The 19,998-nt window shown below is 39.3% G+C and overlaps 1 protein-coding gene across 1 annotated transcript; it reads left to right on the top strand.

The window, feature by feature from the left end:
* The first annotated feature begins 185 nt into the window (after window positions 1–185).
* On the top strand, window positions 186–15,738 carry LOC131368029 (calponin-3-like). Its single transcript, XM_058413823.1, has 7 exons — window positions 186–378; window positions 11,635–11,756; window positions 12,629–12,695; window positions 12,853–12,990; window positions 13,573–13,689; window positions 14,213–14,359; window positions 14,710–15,738. The coding sequence occupies exons 1-7, from the start codon at window positions 322–324 to the stop codon at window positions 15,052–15,054; spliced, it is 993 nt and encodes a 330-aa protein (XP_058269806.1). The 5' UTR covers window positions 186–321; the 3' UTR covers window positions 15,055–15,738.
* Window positions 15,739–19,998: the final 4,260 nt, after the last annotated feature.

Raw genomic sequence — 19,998 nt, 5'->3', positions numbered from 1 at the left:
CTCTAATCTGAGGTGCTGTTATTTGGTGATTTCTGAGGCTGGTAACTCTAAATGAACTTCTCCTCTGCAGCAGAGGTGAGTTTTGGTCTTGCTTTCCTGGGATGGTCTTCATGTGAGCCAGTTTGAACCCATTGGCCTTCCATAGCGCATGCCTTTTTTTCGCGGGGTAGGAGGTAGAGCACGCCGCCCAGCCCAAACTCACGTAGCCCTATTTCTCTCCGCACGGCGTCGTGCTGCTGAGGATCTTCCTCAAAATCAAAGCAAACTTCTGGGGCAGCATTCCTCTTAAACCCGACATCAAATTCAGGCAAAGAAAAGAAAATGGCCCAGTTTAACAAGGGACCCGCGTACGGATTATCTGCTGAAGTTAAGAGCAAGGTAAGCTTGGGAGGGAAAAGGGTTTATTCAGCGCGTGCTTGTTTAGAGCGAAATCTGTTGTTACTTTGTTTTCTCTGTCGCTTCCTTTTTCCTTCCTCGCGCTTGATTGTGTTAAAAACCATCTCGAATGCTGGAATAATAATAAAACTTCGAAGCCAATGACCACTTTTTATGCTCGATTCTTTTAGTGGGACTCATCTGGGTTTACTTCTCCCTTTGTCCTTCCCATCAGTGCTTGCTTTCTCTCTCTTTCTTTCTTTCTTTCTTTCTTTCTTTCTTTTTTTTCCCTCCTCCTCTCTTCTTCATCAGCAAGAGTGTTTCTGAGGGGAAAAAAAAAAGCATAGAAAGTGCGTTTTGGTCACGCAGATGAGCTGCTTCGCCTTCGCAGGACACAAATGAACTTAATGGATAATTAAAGCTCGTGCTTTTTAAACACCGTGGTCAGTTATCTCCAGGAGACTTTTGCATACTCGCTTTCTGCCACGAATGCATTTCTTTGAGAACTGCTCAGAAGAGATCTGCCTTCATTTGGGACTCTTTTACGAGTTCAAGTGGCTCTTGGTGCAAGTTGGGAGTTTAAAGCCCGAGCTCGTGTCAAGCATGGCTGGACAAATGAATGGCTCGTGCTTTTGTAATAATCTGTGATGCGTGAGGATTTGTTTGGAGAGGTGCATGCATGGATGCATTAAAACAGAGAGCTATGCTGTTAGATGCAATAAGATTCATTGTGTTGATGTATAAGAAATCCCTAATTACAAGACTGGATAGCCTTTACTGGGACACAGGGTTGGAGGCTTCCTCTTTTTCTTTTTTTCTTTTCTTTTTTTGTTGGTAAAATGAAAAAATGAATAAATATATATATTCACATCAATGCTCCATCTACCTTCACATGCATTGCATTGTTTATTTCTTATGCATTTTCTTTTTTAGTGCAAGCAAAATGGAAGCAACTTTTTTTTGTGGCTGTGGTCAAAAGCTTTCAGGAACTGAGCTCACTCCTTTTTCTATAGTATTCTCATTTCAGAAAATGATCCTGCGTCATGTCACCTACCCAAAAGACTGAGTCTCTTTTATATATTTATATACATTTAAAGAAGTTCCAGCTTATCAAATTTCCCCATTTGATAATAGCTCAAAGGGTGCCATTGTCAAGCGATGATGGGGAAGTGATCATGGGTTTGCACATGCATTCCTAGAGGTGAATCATTCTTAGCACAAGACTCAGGGTTACTTTTTAAATATAACTTTTGCCCAGTGCATAGTGAACATGTTCTGCAAGTTTGTTTTCTTTCTTTCTTTCTTTTTCTTTTTACAAGTCAAATGAGCAAAAGTTATTTGTTCCAGCGAGGTGGGAAATGCGAGCTGCAGGTGTGCCGTTTTTCTCATGCGCACACTTGAGGTGGAGGCTTCCTGTTTGCTGAAAAAGCTTGTGCCAGTAATTTGATTGATTATAGAGTACAGCACCAGATTAGCGTTGCTGTTTAAAATGAACAACACTTTGTCAACAACTATGTCTATGCTTCCAGTTTTGCTTTTGTTTTTTAGGTAGATTTTGCATGGCCGATGAGGAAGTCATTTAAAGACGTTTCGTATGCTTTATTTTCCAAATAAATTTGTTGTTTTTTTTTGCATGCATTGTTTTCAGAGAAAACAGTCCTCTGAAAGTTTGGAAAAAACCCAACATGACAGGGCAGTTACTGTGGAGTTTCAGTAGCATGCAGTGTAAACATGTGTATCAAGACAAAGTATGTAGTTTCCTGACAAACTTGATTTCAGGCATGTGCAGTAACCTTGTTCCCCTTCATGTCTTGAGACATGCACTAGCACATGGCCATGTTTGAGGAAGTGAGTGTGCAGATAAATATCTTAATAATTTGAGGGTGTCTGAGGCAAAGCAATACTTTAAAGAGTGTTAACTATGGCAGACATGCATTGCTTTTGTTGTTAAGACTCGATCCTGGGCGGATCGATCGCACTTGTGTGCTGCAGTTGTACTGAGACTATGTGCAGAATGTCAGATTCGGCATGTGAGCTGATGTGAAGGAGCAAGCTGATCGTCAAAATGTGTCAGGTTGATTGTGATAAATAAATATTAAATCAGTGAATTATACACAGTATACCTGCAGTGGTGGTGTTGGGGTTGCACTTTGGATATCCGCACTGAGACGCTTGTGTAAGACAGGTGTCATGTAATCGACTCTTGTTAAATCTCCAGTTCTCACCTCCAAGCAGATTTAACAGGATACGACTCGAGTCAAATTATAGGGTGTTTGCACGTAGCGCTGAACGGCAGCCAACGTGAACCAACCGAACAAGCATTGTGTGTTGCATTGCTTTGCATTGTGTTTATACCAGAGAACCTCCATGCAACTTTGTTGCATTCAAGTTAGTTGAGTATTTTATTTGTTTTTTAATGCATTTTTTTGTTTTTACCATTGTGGTCAAAAAGTTCTACAGGACTGGGCGGCGTATTATTTTTTTAATTTATTTTTTGCTCGACTTGTTTTTACATTTATGGTGATGGCTGTGTAATATGTAAAACACTGTTTACTAGGTTGCGCTTTCCAGTCTCTGTAACTGATGGCCGTTCTTGCCCACAATGCCACAGTAACCAATGGCTCAATTCAGTGTAGGGTTGCAAGAAGTTCCTTATTCAAATATTACCCATGTTGCAGATATTGCTTAAACATTGACAGATGCCGGGCAATATGAGAGAACCTTTTAACAGAGAAAATACAAAACTCCATATTTTCACTTAAATATGCCTTAACTGAGATGATGATGGGGAACTATAGTATAGTGCAAGTTAATGTTAATGTCGGCGTAGGTTAAATTGCTGCTGGAACTTCAGCACAAAGTAACAAAGAGAAGCCTGCTGGTTTTTATTTAAGAGAATACGTCGGTCAGTGTTCAGGATTGAGTCATGTGTGCAGACTGTTTATAGTGTGGCCAGCTGCTGAAAATGCCCACTTTGAAGGAAGTGACTTTGCGGGTATGAATTCATGCTGTAGTGGTTTGTGAGAGAGAGAGAGAGAGGAAGATATACTTTATTGATTCCCAGAGACATGAAGTACTAAACGAAGGTATAGCATTCAACATAAATAGTTGTGCACAGTGCATTAGTACCTGGTTACAAAAACAGGGTCATGTAGTAATTTCATTTGATTACAACATTAGCTTCTTCTGTTTTTCTTAAAGATGCTTGTAAACTCTGTAACTGTGCCTGGAGTTTATCAGCATGGTCTCCATCACCTCATAATGCCCATGGAAAATTTTTGCAAATTATTTTGAACTATATACACACATCAGCATGCTAGCTCATGTCATGACTAGCCAGCTAATTACCTAACCAGCGGAATAATAATAAATGTGATGACACTGGTTGCTATGAATACATGGAAGGAGTCGGTTACACAACACCCAAGATAAATATAGAAAAATAAATATTGAAACGCTAAAACAACAGTATGTGATTTAGTTAATCAAATCAAATGTATCTGGAGTTGACTTTTTAGTTTTGCATTCGGGTTGAGAACTCAGAAGCTTCTTAGCCTGTGTCTGAAACCTCACTCGCTTCCCTCAAACCACACTGAGTCAAGTAACGTGTGTGTGTGAAAAATGCCTGTATAAGTCGTCACATGCTCGCTTACACCACGGCTAGCTGAAGCCGAATCGCTTTCTTCCTTATATAGGAAGCATGGCCAAAACATTTTAATTTGCAGATGATGTAGATTATTCTGTTTGCTGCACAGTGTTTCAGTGAAAAGTATTTACATATATACAATTAAACTTTGGACATAAATCATGTTTTCCAAACTAGATAAAGTTCTTTGTCAAGCTATATCTTTCTATGTATCTTATCGTTTCTTTTAAACAAATAAATATCTTAACCAACTGGTTTTTATCAAGGAATTCATGTCTAGTTCAGTTACTACTAGTTCAGTTTTGTGGGTGTGGCTGTGTAGTGATCATTTGATGCACACTTGTGCTACATGCAGACTGTGAGGATGTTATCGCTCACAGCTCTGTGAAATTCGTCATTCTGATTGGTCAGACGGTGTCTGAATTTTATTATTTTTCTCAATAACAGCAGCTCTGAAAAAGTGCCAGCTGAAAAACCTGAAGCATGTCAGGTTACGTTTCTATAAGTCAGGTTTATACAGGGACTTGTATGGTGGACTCTCCACATGAACGGATTAAAAAAATGTCTGGTTATGGATAGATATGGTGAAATTTCCTATTAGGAGACATTTATTTGGTATTTTTTGTCAGCTTGCTCCACAGGAATATCTAAAGGGTTACAGACATTGTTTTGTGGTTACTTGGAAATTTTATTTGTCCCTTTAACTCCAAAAGAATGAAAAGATATAACTGTTTAGATTTGCCAGCACATAAGTTACAGGATCATGACTATATGTATATGCAGCATTCTTGTTTTTAGTAGCATTGTTAATAATCTGGAGTACTTCCTTGTGCCCCTGTTTCCCCCCGCCTCCCAAAATCTTCCAGACTGTATGAAATTTAGTGCTGTCCAAAGCATGTATTACACATTTCCTCTCAGCAGACTGAACTACGGGTGTGTGTCTTAATAATCTGGTGTATGTAGTAATTATTGGAAGGTGTGTTGCTTCAGTACAGGATGGCGCAAAATTGTAGGTTGTATCTGCAGCGCCGAAGATTGTTGATTCATCATACCTTAAAATTAAATCACAGCTGTGAGCATGTTCACACTAAACCCCATGTAGATAAGCAACTGACAACCGTGTGGGATGGAAATGATGACCGTAAAGTCATCAAGGTTCCTGATTCATCTTCAAACTTGCGCTCAGTTTTTCCTCTTCTCTCTCAAACAAGCGAAATGTTTGAGGCCAAACACACAGGATCTATTGTGTGGATGCAGATGGCTGCAAGTGAAGACGCTCTGTGTTGATCTCTTGGTTACTGTAAGATACAGAACACCCAAACATCTTGAAAGAGGCAGGAGTTGGAAGGAATTTTGCCGTTAACCTTTGACCTCACTGTGTGTGGAGGGGTTTTTTTTTCTTTGTGGGTCTTTGTGTCAGAGAGGTGGCCTTCTCATGAGTCAGAGGTCACTTGGAACTGTAGATCGGCTTTTCGGTATTTACCACATTGATTTTTCCCTCTCAGCTTGAAAGTGTGTATTGATTACATCACATGAGGGGGAGGAGGGTGTATTGGCAAATGGATTTTTTTTCCACATGGACAAGAAAATTGAAATAGTAATCATTATGTATTGGCGGTTTGTACAACTGACTATTAAATACTATAATTATGATTATCATTTGATCTTTGTTTTTTTAAAGTTAGTTAGTGTCATTAGTTTGAAAATAGTTCAAATTTTCAGGATTTCAGACTTCTAGTAATATTACAAAGTGCTTAGGCTTTAATTAATAACTCCTCAAATTGTGTGTCCACAAAAAATGGTTCGGATACACTATCTTGCCAAAAGTTTTGGGACACCCCCCAGGGGTTGGGTTTGGCCCCTTAGTTCCAGTGAAAGGAACTCTTAATGCTTCAGCATACTAAGACATTTTGGACAATTTCATGCTCCCAACAATGTGGGAACAGTTTGGGGATGACCCCTTCCTGTTCCAAGATGACTGCACACCGGTGCACAAAGCAAGGTCCATAAAGACATGGATGAGTGAGTTTGGTGTGGAGGAACTTCAGAGTCCTGACCTCAACCTGATAGAACACCTTTGGGATGAATTAGAGCGGAGACTGCGAGCCAGGCCTTTTCATCCAACATCAGTGCCTGACCTCACAAATGCGCTGCTAGAGGAATGGTCAAAAATTCCCATAGACACACCCCTAAACCTTGTGGAAAACCAATCAACCAAACCGTGATTTTACAACATGATCTTTTATATGGGATGCTTTAGAAATGTGTATTTATTTAGAGTTTGAATTATGCTACACAGGTAGCAACAGAATTTTGTTAGCTCCATCGGTGTTAATTTGAAGCTAGAATAAAATTTCATTTCTTTTCCCTTACTACGTTTCACTTAAGTGCCTAAAATGTTAAAACAAATGCTGAGCAGAAGTCCAGGAGTGTGTACTGAAAACAATACTGGAATGCAGGTGTGCCTTTGTCTATAGACGGCTGTTTACTTTGTCTTTTTTCCATCATTTTGCTTTTCACTCGTCTTTGTGTTGAATGAGGTCATGTTTGGAAGTGCGAGCATGGAAAGGCAAAAGAGAACATGGCTTCATTGCTTTCTTTCACTTTTTTGTTTAACTTCTCCGAAAGCTTTTTTTTTTTTTTTTTTTGTTCGGAGGACTCGAGTCTTCAGAGACCTGGCTGTTCTCTTCACTACAGCTACTGCAACACTGTGATTAATGTGCTGCACTTTCTTTCTTTTCTATGCAGGAACATTGTCTGTAAACAGGACGCAGTGTGATTATTTATTTTTAATAATAATAATTCCTGCCTCCCCTGCATTTTACTATTGTTGCTGTTGTCACATCAGCTCTTCCACAGCCCAGAAGACCTTGAGTGCAGGGTTTGTGAACACTGTGCCAATGCCCTGTGTTGTTTACTTACACCGTGTTACATTGAAACCCCAGTGTTTACTCAACAGATTGCCTTTGTTCAAGTGCTGCTTCCTGTTGGCCTTGCACTAACATGGCTGAGGTATAGCCAGTTATAATTCAATTCAGTTTGATTTGTACAGCATTTAACAGTGGACATTGTCTCAAATCCGCTTTACAGAAATATAAAGATTCCGAATAAAAACCAAAAGTTTAAATTTACGTTTATTTACCCCTAAAATGCAAGCCTGAGACAACAGTGGCAAGTAAAAAGTCCCTAAGATGGTATGAAGTTATAAATCAGCATAATTTCCTTAGTTCAGTATAGATTTAACACTTAATTCCTTCAACAATGGAGACCTAAGAGCAACCTCCATGACAGCAGTTCAAAGACAGCGCCATAGTCTCCGAGTGGTTCTATGAATAGCAGTCTCGTATATTTTTCTAGGAAATCCATGTGGGGCCAGCAGCAGTGAGCATCACTACGCGATGAGACTCCATCCAAAAGTAGGGAATCAGGGTGGATCTGGCAGCTTCAGTTCAACAAGAAAAGACAGGATCAGTGATCATTCCTAAGAGCAACCTTTAGGTCTTGTCCAGCTCCATTCCTATTGTTTAATGAGACACACCATTTGTGATTAAAATACCCTCAGCATTAATATATTATGCACACGTCTTGCTTTTCATAGCACTTTCCCTTTGCTGTGAGTCTATCTATGTGCAAATCTTGGAATTTTGAGAAACAAGAATGTGGGACAGTGGTTTCTTTGGTAGATTCAAAAAAACATACAACAAGTAGGTGCTAATTTGCAGTCACAACTTTTACTTTGCTTGATGACCAGTCCCATCCATAATTGTGCCAAGGCTTTTGTGGTAAAATTCTGTTTATTTCCCTCCCCTTAAAAAAAAAGAAAGATTCAACTGGTAAAAGTTCTGAGACTGTAACACACCAACGCTGCTTCAGGCAATAAATTCTCGAGTATCATTAATCAACCATCCATGGTGTGTTCATCTCTGCACCCATTCAGCTGATTAAGCATGTTGATGTCCGAGAGAGAATCTGGCTCTGATTGGCTGATCACTCGAGCAGATTGATACCAAAGAGACGAACACCACGAAAATAATATCCAGCTATTGCTATTTGGGACAATTTATTCAAGGATCGTCCGAACATTTTACCAAAGACCAAAGTTCTGAGCTACTACCTTTGGCATGGATGCTTTAGTTTCTCTAAGAGAACCCCCTTATCAGTATTCAGTTATTTAGTTTTGGTGAATCTGTACCAGTGTCCCAATGTAACTTAAGATTCCTGAAAGGATTCCAGTCCTGCTATAGCCAGTCTGACTTGCAATTTGGTATGTTGTGACTCTTGAGATGCTTTTCCACTGACCATGGTTGTAAAGAGTGGTTATCTGAGTTACTGTAGCCTTCCTGTCTGCTGGAACCAGTTTGGTTAGTCTCCTCTGACCTCTCTCTCATTAACAAGGCATTTACACTCAGAACTGATGATCGCTGGGTGTATTTTTTGTTTTTGCCACCATTTAGTATAAACACTACATGTCGTCATTTGAAACTCCCAGCACTTACGATAAGGCTAAGGTTATAATCAGGCCTGGGTGTGTGTTTTAAGTCCTGCATACAGTTTTAGCATCTCACCATGACTCGTGCCACCATGTGATTGGTTGCTGTTAATTATAACATGAGAAGGTTGATGCTTTTCCTTCCTCACACTTAGTAATCGTTATTGCAAAACAAAAAAAGGCTGCACAGAGGCTGTCTAACTGAGCAGTCAGAATGATATCATTGACACAAATCGCCAAACACAAATGACGGCACATTCTTTAAAGCGTCAGAATATGCAGGGCTATGACTGCGGGACGACGTGGTGTCACGCCTTTCTCTGGATGCACGCTCGAGTATTTTCATCAGCGGATGTTCTTTTGTGAAACTGATTGCACTTTTGTCGAATTGAGTTCACCCTAATCCTACATGCAGGGTTTTTGTTTCTTTTGCCTTTCAAGCACGGACTTGTTGAGCTTGCTGGAAAGACCGTTAGGTGTGTTTGAACACGCAAAGGAAGTAAACAATTCCACCACTGCTAACTCAGGATGACTCAGTTGACTTGGTGCTTCGCTCGAGTCTCAGCCGACCTCTTAATGACACTGATGATATAAGCCAAAGAAAGCACTGAAGACTGGATGATATTGCTGTATCACCACATTTGTCTGAGTTTATTGAATGCAATAAACATTTATACAGGTGTGCGGTAATTGGTACATTTTATAACAGCATAGGGAAAAGTAGTTGATTTGGATGTTCTGTTTTTATTTTTGCCTTTATAGATCATTTTACTTTTTACCCAGTTGTCTTTTGTTTCTGGTTTCATGTAGGTTCATTTCACAGACATTGAAAACAAAGTGAATTATGAACAACTAGGAATTCAGCAGAAAGAATTGCACCGGATGTGGTGAAAGATCATGTTTTAAAACAGACATATTGTGTTAGTTAATTAAGACAAATGGTTAGTGAACAATCTGGGAGGATTTCTACAAATTTTCTCCACAGAAAAAGTTGTCAAGGTTATTGAGTGTTAAGAGAATGTTATTGGCATTAATCAATAATACCAGTATAAGTAGTTTTTATTTTTGTTACAGCATCACATGTCTGCAATTTGTGAAAGGTCCAATCTGAATTGTGAAACCCTTAATCAGTATTGCCAAAATGGGATCATTTTAAATGTAGTCAAATAATAAATTAGTGAGGTAAACCAACCAAGATACACCAAGCAGAAATGAAAAATGAACACTGGGGAACAAAAAAACTCCCCTAAAATAGGCTTACTTTCTCTTTGATGTGAAGGGTTGAGTCTTCCCAACACAAGCGGTCAGCATGTGCATGACACACACAACTGTAAATATACACAACACGCTATTAGGATCGAGGAGCTCTGCACGCTACACTTACTCATAAACTCCCATCTGTATCACAGTACAGATGTGTGACCATTTTTACAAGCGTAAACTGGCCATGTTTCTTGTTTTTCAGATACAAAGTACATATTTTAATGCTCGGAATGAGTAGTTGAAAGGATCTGGATCTTATTTGCTAATATCACTTCCCTTATACTGTCTTTTCTTTTATGAGGAGTTGAAAGCTAAAATTGCATCTAGAGCTGACTCTAAAGCCACGGGTCAGAGGTCAGACAACCCTCAGTGCAATTTCCTGTGTGCAGCATGGCTCTTGGCATTGATCCTGCGTAAACATAGCCAGGGTGAAGACGAAAAAAAATGTTTTCCTGAACTGATCTCAAGAAGCTTGACTTCAGAGACAGCTTTAATTCTGGGTTACTGAGACTTAAGACTTAAGAAAACTGGGATCTTATCTTTGTAATGGATTTTCACATCCTTAGTGTATATATCTGGATTTCATTTGGTGCTCGGTCATGATGGTTAAAAAAAAAATAGATAATGCTTATCATCACACTTGGCTTATTATAATATTAAATTTTTGTAATCTGAGATGCCACCGTTTACTTTTACAGAATTCATGTCCAGTGACCAAAACGACAGGATTGAATTGAATAAATGGATCTGTTATATTTTATTTTTTTAGTTTTGCAACTTCATCAGATACTTATTAATTCAAGTCCAGTAGCAGTATAGTCTCATATAGCCTGACCTTCAGACTGACTGCAGAACTGATTCCATATCAGCAAGAGGGCAACATAATGAGTCTATACCATGGACTTCACCCAAAAATCCAGCATTTAGATGATCCTCATAAGCACTCATTGTCACAGTTGTAAACATAAGGGATGAGGGAAGGAGAGCGTCACGACAGCTTCGTTTCCAGACGGACCCAAATAAATAAATAAACGTGAGACGTACGTCTTCTGGAAATCCTTTAGAATCCAACCAATCAGATCATGACTTTAAAACTCCAATTGGGGGAAAAAAAAAAGTGTGTGTGCCACATACATGAGATGTTCATGGGCACAATGGCTGAGGCTGAGACTAATTTACAGCATATAGTTCATGTATTTTATGCTCTGAATGTGTGTGAGGTGATGAGAACAGACCATGCACATAAACACAAAGCCCAGCTTTTCTTAAAGCATGTTGATGTCATTTTGGCTTAATGTGACAATACTTGCGCAACATTTGGAAGTTATGAGAACGCATTATCAATATGCAATATATCTACTTAATTTGAATATTCAAACATTCAAGTATCAAACTAACATTTGATTACATGCAAAGAGAGCGCAATAACCCGTCATGAAGCATAGAGTTATCGTCGCCACCCAGACTTCGATCTATTTTCCAGTAACAGCACTTGTCAAAGTGGATTATTCCTCGTGTACAACCTCTGGCAAAATAATGAATCACCACACTTGGAAGATGTTCACACAGTTGTTTTACTAGGCAACAAATAAACACATCAGTGATATGACGCAAAAAAAAAAGTGTTTTGTTTAATAGCAGAACATTCTGTCTTTGTTGAACCTGACTGAAATAAAGTAAATAACTCAATAAAAATTATGAATTAATGGCATAATATTTCCAGATCAAGCTGAGGGGGAAAAAATTACGGAATCATCAAGAAAAAAAAAAGCACAATTTGTTCAGTTCTTGTGCAATTCATTACTATAAAAATGACACCCATACACATAAATTCCAATATATTGTGCTCTTCCTTTCTCAGATTGCTCAGAAATATGACCTACAGAAGGAGGAGGAGCTGCGTATCTGGATCGAGGAGGTCACCGGCATGCCAATTGGAGAGAACTTCCAGCTGGGGCTGAAGGATGGTGTCATTCTTTGCGAGTAAGTTGTTAATGCGTACATTCGCTCAGCAACTGGTATACACGAGCTCCTTTTATACTTTATCTACTTGTATGTACTGTTTAACACTGTTGTCTCCAAATGACTTCCTGGAAAATTCCCATCTGAAATTTATCGACCTGTTTTCTTTGAAAGGATTTTTTTTTCCCCAAACTGCTGCTTATGCAGTGTTATAGAGTGCTAATTGGCCTATTCTGTACACCTGAGCCAACAAGATGACTATGATTGGCTAGCGTGACTCAGGAGACTGTTCTTCCATCCCAGATGGCTGAGACGTCATGGGGATTTGACCTCTTGATTATATATAAGACGACCTGTTAAAACATTTGCAGCTCCCGGAAGCCAGCTGTAGTTCTGAACATTTGAAGCCTGGTTTCTTCCTTACCATTTACTTTGAGAAAGAGCCCAGATTTCCTCACTTTATGTTTGTATTATTTGTAGCTGTTGTAAAATTTAACAAAATCTTTTCAATTATCACATGCTTCAACACACATTTTTAAATAAACGGATGTGAGTTACGGCTTGGGATTTCCCTCCTTACAGCTCCAGGATTGCTGGATTGCTTAAAATCCTAAAGCCCTGTGTGGTGTTTCACATGTTCTTTATGAGTGGATGTGGGTTTCATCAAGGTTCTCTGGTTTTCCTTGACCTCACAAAAACATACTCCTACATGAAATCACCCTTAGGTGTGAACGTGTGTGCATGGTGCTGCCTGATGGACTGGCATCATTCCCACTTTGTGCCAAGTGTTTCTGGGATACGCTCCAGAATCCACTACAGCCCTGACCTGGATAAAGCAGTTCCTGAAGATGATTGAATAACTGATTGAGTGACTTACTTATCATTCTTTACAGGTTGATCAACAAACTCCAGCCTGGCTCTATAAAGAAAATTAACAACTCCAAACTCAACTGGCATAAGGTGAGGTGGTTATTTTTATTTATTTATTTATTTATTTGGAGGGGGAGGGGGGGCTGTGGCAAGACATCTTAAGACTTATGACTTCACAGTAAATCATACACCAAAACAGTTTTTGTGTGCAAAAGCATGGCACTAAAACCTTTTTTCTGTTGTTCAGCTTGAGAACCTGGGCAACTTCATCAAAGCCATTCTTTCATACGGCCTGAAGCCAAACGACATATTTGAAGCTAATGACCTGTTCGAAAACGGGAACATGACACAGGTCCAGACCACGCTGCTCGCCCTTGCTAGCATGGTGAGATTTTCACTTCCACACATAACAGAAGTCGACGATGACCATACAAAGTAAAATTGCGGTTTTAGATGGACTATGGTAAATAATTACAACTTCATTTTCAAAGAGGATTACGTTAAATGGCACAGCAACACAATAGGTCTGTACTGTCGGTCAGATATTCGGTTAGAACAATAGCTGTTTTGAACTTGGTAATAGAATCCCTGTAGAGTATTATTCAGATTGTATTTCTTTACATATGGCTGTTAATGTTTTTGGAGGAAGTAACTCTGGTCAGTTGAGGCTGCACAGGTTGCCTAATCATTAGTAGGTCATGTATGTAGGAACTCTAAACCTTTCGCTGACACATTTTTAATCATCTGTGTTTTATTGTTCCTTGCTAGATTTTGGAGCTACACCATGACTAACTAAATACTCAGTGGAAAACTAATCTGGTCCAAATAGGGCTTTAGCATTTAAACAAAATGATCTAGAAATAAAATTTCAGCGGTACTCACTCTCTCACAAAAGAAAATCTGCCAACAAAATGATTTTTTAAAATACTTTTTCTTTGCACTAAAACAATATTGTTTTGATACAAAGGCAAAAACCAAAGGCTTGAACACCAAGACTGATATTGGCGTGAAGTATGCTGACAAGCAGGAACGACGCTTCAACGATGAGCAGTTAAAGGCTGGAAACTGCGTCATTGGCTTACAGGTGTGGCGTAACATCATAACGTATTTATTTAAATAAGAGGTGTTGATGCATTCTTATACCCTAGTGTGTGATTTTCCTCCCACTCCATTTACTCTTGAATTGGACTAGTTAGTCATTTGTTTGTTAATAATCTTTATAGAACCAGGATGATTAAAACTCATTAAGATTAAATATTTTATAAGAGTGACCTGGCGAAGAAGGTGGCAAAAGACACAACTTCAATTAACCCTGTCCCATAGAGAAGGGGGGAAAAAATAATGAAAATAAATAAATAACATATAAAATGCATAGTATTATACAATCACAGAAACAAATTCTAACATGGTTATTTGCAAATGCCTGAAATTCAGCCGGTGAAGGGAGCACAGTAAGTAAGTGTTCCTGTAAGTTGTTCCACAATGAAAGGCATTCAGGTTAAAACGTTTTTTTTCTCAGCTCATGATGATGTCCTTTTGAGCATTGGGAGTGCATTTCACTGACCGTTCCTGACATGTTGTTTTTTTCCCTCCTCTCTGACGTCTAGATGGGGACGAATAAATGTGCCAGTCAGGCTGGCATGACTGCTTATGGCACCCGAAGACATCTTTATGATCCAAAGACCCAAACGGACAAGCCATACGACCAGACTACCATTAGCCTGCAGATGGGCACCAATAAGGGAGCAAGTCAGGTATGTCCCTGTCAACAGTTCTGAGCTCACTGAAAAGCATTACAATGGTGCCTCCAAGAATGGTGTCTGGACACATTTTGGGACATGTTTACATTGTGGCTAGCGTGGTGTTCCACAGCAGCATGTAAGCATGCTCAGTGCAGCAGGTAGGGTGAGGTGGATTAGTGACCTGGACATTCACTGCTCAATTTCTATATTTGGCAACAACCTCTAAATGTAACATACCAGATGTGAAACTACCACATCTTTTAGGATCAGTCGAGTCAATAAAGCATAGCCAAAAGACTTTTTTTTTTTTCTTTCTTCTTTTTCTTTTTCCAATCTTGTCTGCTTGGCTTTCCTCACTCTAGTCTGGAATGGGCGCCCCCGGCACCCGGCGAGACATCTTTGACCAGAAATTGTCTCAGCAGCCGATGGACAACTCCACCATCTCGTTGCAGATGGGCACCAACAAAACAGCCTCGCAGAAGGGCATGAGTGCTTACGGCCTGGGCAGGCAGATCTACGACCCCAAATACTGCCCTGCAGGCGGGGAGCCAGGAGCCCACACCAACGGCAGCCAGGGCACAGGTACCACCGGCTCCGAGGTCAGCGACACCGACTACCAGGCTGAATACCAAGCAGAGTACCACCACGAGTACCAGCCACAATATGACGAGTACCGTGGCCACTATGACCAGGGCATCGATTATTAGGTGGCTGAATTACAGTGTTCAGATTAAGAAGACCCCCCTCCCCCCCCTTGTTTTTGGTTCTTATTTCAACAGAGCAAGATTTCTTTCCTTGCTGGCCTTACAAACTGATGAAAAGGTGCAGAAAGTTGCCTTAGTACTCATTCCTGTGTAGATTGTCAGTATTGTATTTTTTTTTTCTTTTAATTACTGAGAATTATATTTGGAACATTTGGTTCTTTTTTTTAAAGCCTGTTTTAACCTGGGTGTTTGTGGAATGCCAAGAGTGCAGCCTCTCCCTCAGAGTCTTCTTTGTCCTCCTGTAATTTGATTTAGTTTGATTATGGGATGTTCATCTAATTCTGTCTGTCTCTCATCATCTCAGTGCTCTTGGACTCTGAGCTCAAGGACAGTAGGAGGAGGGGCTTGAGTGCCTCTGAATGTTTGTGTAGTTTCCCATGCCCGGACAGGAAGCTGTCAAGTCCCTAGCTGTTGGTTTTAAACACAAAGCCTCTTTTTAGATTCATGTGCCCTTTAATTAATTAGATCTAATGGTGGTTTTGTTACTTGTGCCATATCCTCCTCATGTTTTAGGCAACCTTTCCTTTTTCTTTTCTATACTCTCCTTTTTGTATTTATTGCCACTGTCACTTGATATGGTCCTGTCAAATTATTTTTTAATGAATAAATTTTTACATATGACATGAAGACCGTTTTTTTTCTTTTTTTGTTGTTGTTGCACTGTTAATGAAAACTCTAATGAAGAATTGAACACAAGTATCTTATACACCAGATGATCTGTTTAGCAGAGATATGGCACGAAATGAGATCTCTTGCCTCTCACAGACCATAAAGCTGTGTGTGTTTTTGTGTGTGTAGACAGGCGCCATAATCCTGTGAGTGTGTGTGTGTCTTCATTTGTGTGTGTTCGTGTGTAGACAGGAGCCAGAATCCTCTCACATCCAGGTCAGTAAAACCAAACCAGTCCTGTTACAGAGGCTCAGTAAGACATGATAAGGGCGCAAGCTGTCCGATAGGTTCATGGGAAAAGTCCAGTAGCTCAGAGTTTCACTCCCTCCCTCGTTTTTTTCCCCCCCTGAGAATAAGCCTTGCTTTGTGTAGCTATTCAGGCCTGATCATAATACAGCTCTCAGTTAGAACAGAAGCTGCGCAACAGCACAGGTTCTCCTAGCAACTTGGCATTTCAGGACAGACCAAATGCCAGGCTAGTGCACAACACCACACACAAAATGCTGTTTAAACTTCCAGTAATATGTGATCAATGTTTTTCTCATGTTTAGCAAGATGACGAGTCTCCACACGGGGGGCGCTATGGAACAGTCGCACTTCTGTTCTACGGGCAAAAAATAAAAAGCTTTTATTGGGTATATCTTTTTTAAGAAAACGTGATGATGAATTCAGCAGTAACATCACATGCATGTAGGTGAAGTGTAGAATGAATGTAAATAGTTTGTAGATTACTTTTCTTCGTCAAGGCAGGAGAATCCCAGCTGTTTTGAATGTTAAGAAGGTTAAAAACATCAAATTTCTTTGAATACTGGATCGTATTCCATAATCTGCAAAGCTCACTTTGTATTCTATAAGCCTACATTAATCTTACTGAACATTTACAGTAGACTTGGCAGCAGTGAAGAACAAAACAAAGGCAGAAATCAAGTGTTTGGAGCAAGTTTTAAGGTCCAGTCCACTCACTTTTCCTTTAAAGTCTTTACATACACTGCAAAATTCACAAGTACAGCAGAAAGTAATTAAAACACTCATGTGGTGGCCAGGGAAAACCCTTCATAACTGCTATAACTATATATAATTCTGCAAATTACAGGCTTTGCTGTACTGAATTATGTTTCTCCTTTGCATTTGTCTCAACCATAAATAAAGTTCTAAAGTCTGTTTGCTCCAATTCCACTGAAACACCAACACACTGTCTAAACACAAACACGATAAATTGATTTGATAATCTAATCATTTTTTTAATATAATAAACTAGAATATTTTATAGGTTTATATGTTTCCAAAGTGTTTACAATAGGAAATGTGTTATCAGCATGATTGTCTCATCACTGGTATTAAGACTTTGGTGGTGGAAATAATCCCAAAGTCAAGGCACATCAGACATTTTAACAGCCAGTATTTAATTACAGACTGAACTGATTAGGCTTATGTCAGTTTTGTCGCCACTTATCAAAATAAAAGCTCTGCAAAAACACGATCAGAAGAAACAGGCTTTTATTTGTCATATGTACATTACTGCACAGTGAAATTCTTTCTTCACATATCCCATCCTTGGAGGTTGGGGTCAGAGCGTAGGATCAGCCATGATGCAGCGCCCTTGGAGCAGAGAGGGTTAAGGGCCTTACTGAAGGGCCCAACAGTGGCAACCTGGCAGTGCTGGGGCTTGAACCCCCGATCTTCCAGATCAATGACCACGAATGAGCTGCCACCACCAATAAAGAACCACTGTTTTTGTAAAAGTGGCTCCTGACACAACATGATGGATGTAGGCAGAATACCAAGGCAAGGTTAAAATGTACAAATAGTTTCCATGTCCTTTTGGTGAAATATATAATTAGGTGTCAAAGCCAATAAAAGACATAGAAATTTGGCAAAACCTGATTTTTACTGATATTGTTTTTGGCTGTTTTCCAGACTTCATTACCAGTGAGTTTTCTTTTTATTTTCATCTCCATCTACCTCAAGTAGGAAAGTCTGTACAGCTCCGTTTTAAAGCAGTAGCATGATAGGCTGTTTTGTACTTCACTTCTGAGCACCATCTGAGAACAGCCGGCTGCGGTTTCAGTAAATGGGGATGAATTTGCTTTGTACTTAGTGAGGAATATTTTCCACTTGTGGCTCTAAGGGAATTCCTCTCAGTGCACAGCTGCTAAGGGACTGGAAACATCCCTCTCTCTCTCTCTCTCTCTCTCTCTCTCTCTCTCTTCTGATCACTTCTACTGTATCTCACTTTTTCCCCTTTAGCCTCTCTCTCTCTCTCTGTATATATACTTGGCTGGTTTTATCGCAAGTAGAAAGCATTACCTCTTCTATAGCCCTTATAAATTTAAACATCATCTGGAACGTTGGCTGCAAGTTCCGTGGTGTTAAGTTCTGCTTTAAGAGTCTGACTAAAGTTCACAGACGTATCTGAGTTCATATCGGAAAAATGTCAACCACACAGGATTATATGCGATTACCATAAAGGAGAACTTTTCCACAGACTGAGAAAAGCTTTTTTACTCCAAATTTATGATGTCAATGGTAAGGACAGGGATTTAAATCTATCAGATAATAATAATAATAATATGAAATGTGTTACTGCAGAATCCTTCAGTCAACAGAATTTGCTAATCTAGATTGGGAGAAATTAACATTTCTGAGACTTTTCCGAAGACAGCGTTTATGATTAAACATTAACAGTCTAGTTGTATTGGTCAGAGCACAGACACCACAGAAAAATTCAACCTTCATATATCATCAGAAGCCATGTATTACTCCAGAGGATTCAAGTCATCCTACGGTCTGAACTGTTGCACTTATAGTATTTACGGTTTTAAAATATTGCGGTTGCATTATTATTTATGGAGTTTACCTTAGACTTCTATTATAAGCAGACATACAGGAAGATGATTTAAGTAAGAGAAAGGAAAAGGTTTTTCTCCCCCCTCCTTTTCTTTTTTCTTCACACACTTCCTTAAGGATTTAAGGAAACTGCAGTCCCAGAAGATACCACTAGGGGGCAGACCTCCACTTCCAACTCCTAACACTAACAATTGTGGAAATTTCTCTTGAGGTAAAAATTACATTTGCTACAAATAAGATCTACAGGATTCATTTTTAATTATCATCATTAAAGGATTTGAACCAAGCACTGTATTCTTACACTATCCTTTCACTCTAAAAATAGCTTTCAAATGATTAGAACAGAAAACTGTAGCATCCAATGCATTTCTGCCTTTATGTATTTATAGATAGTTGTGGATTTTTCCAGGATGGTATTAGACTTTATAGAGATACCTGGCAGGAGAATAAAGAGAGCAGAAAATAAAAGGTGGCCTGTATTGTGCAAGAACACACACACATACCTTTGTAAATGCATTCCAAGAGCTAGATTTTCTCTCCTATCTGTTATGCCCTAATTTAAGATGCCACAAAACATGGCTAGACATGCAGTATGAAATGTTAGACAGACAGCAGTATTCATTTACTAAGATCACAATGAATTCATTCTTAAAAGTCGTATTATTTAACAACAGTTGCATCTCTTACAGGAAAGACAAAATATTGCACTTGGTCAAAAGCCGCATTCTTTTGTCTTAACTGTTTTTATTTGCTATATATAAATAATAACTGTTTATCTTGGTCTTATCAACTGTCTATAGTTAATGTATATAGATAATAAAAAGAATGTAGTTATTTTGTGTTTTTTCAACAACATTTAATGTAACTATTAAGTGATAAAAAAAACAAAAAACAAAGTCTTTTATATTACATACACTATATTGCCAAAAGTTTTTGGACATGGATGAGAGAGTTTGGTTTGGAGGAACTTGACTGGCCTACACCTGATAGAACACCTTTGGGATGAATTAGAGCAGAGACTGTGAGCCAGACCTTCTCGTCCAACATCAATGCCTGACCTCACATATGCGTTCTAGAGGAATGGTCAAAAATTCCCATAAACATACTCCTAAACCTTGTGGAAAGCCTTCCCAGAAGAGTTGAAGTTGTTATAGCTGCAAAGGGCAGGCCAACTCCATATTACATTCATGTGCATGTAAAGGCAGACGTCCCAGTTTTGGCCTGGCTCACAGTCTCCGCTGTAATTCATCCCAAAGGTGTTCTATCGGGTAGAGGTGCAGGCCAGTCAAGTTCCTCCACATCAAATTTATCCATGTCTTTATGGTCCTTGCTTTGTGCATTGGTGTGTAGTCATGTTGGAACAGGAAGGGG

This window comes from Hemibagrus wyckioides, linkage group LG17, assembly GCF_019097595.1.
Source record: "Hemibagrus wyckioides isolate EC202008001 linkage group LG17, SWU_Hwy_1.0, whole genome shotgun sequence".
NCBI classification, from domain to species: domain Eukaryota; kingdom Metazoa; phylum Chordata; class Actinopteri; order Siluriformes; family Bagridae; genus Hemibagrus; species Hemibagrus wyckioides.
Note: the sequence above shows the minus strand (reverse complement) of the source record. Positions and strands in the feature narration are given on the sequence as shown.

Bases quoted from the DNA above. Each gene is read 5' to 3' on its own strand.
- LOC131368029 (XM_058413823.1), top strand. From the start codon at position 322: ATGGCCCAGTTTAACAAGGGACCCGCGTACGGATTATCTGCTGAAGTT. The intron at 13,690-14,212 runs GTGTGGCGTAAC...TCTGACGTCTAG, and splicing joins ACTGCGTCATTGGCTTACAG to ATGGGGACGAATAAATGTGC. The intron at 14,360-14,709 runs GTATGTCCCTGT...TCCTCACTCTAG, and splicing joins CCAATAAGGGAGCAAGTCAG to TCTGGAATGGGCGCCCCCGG.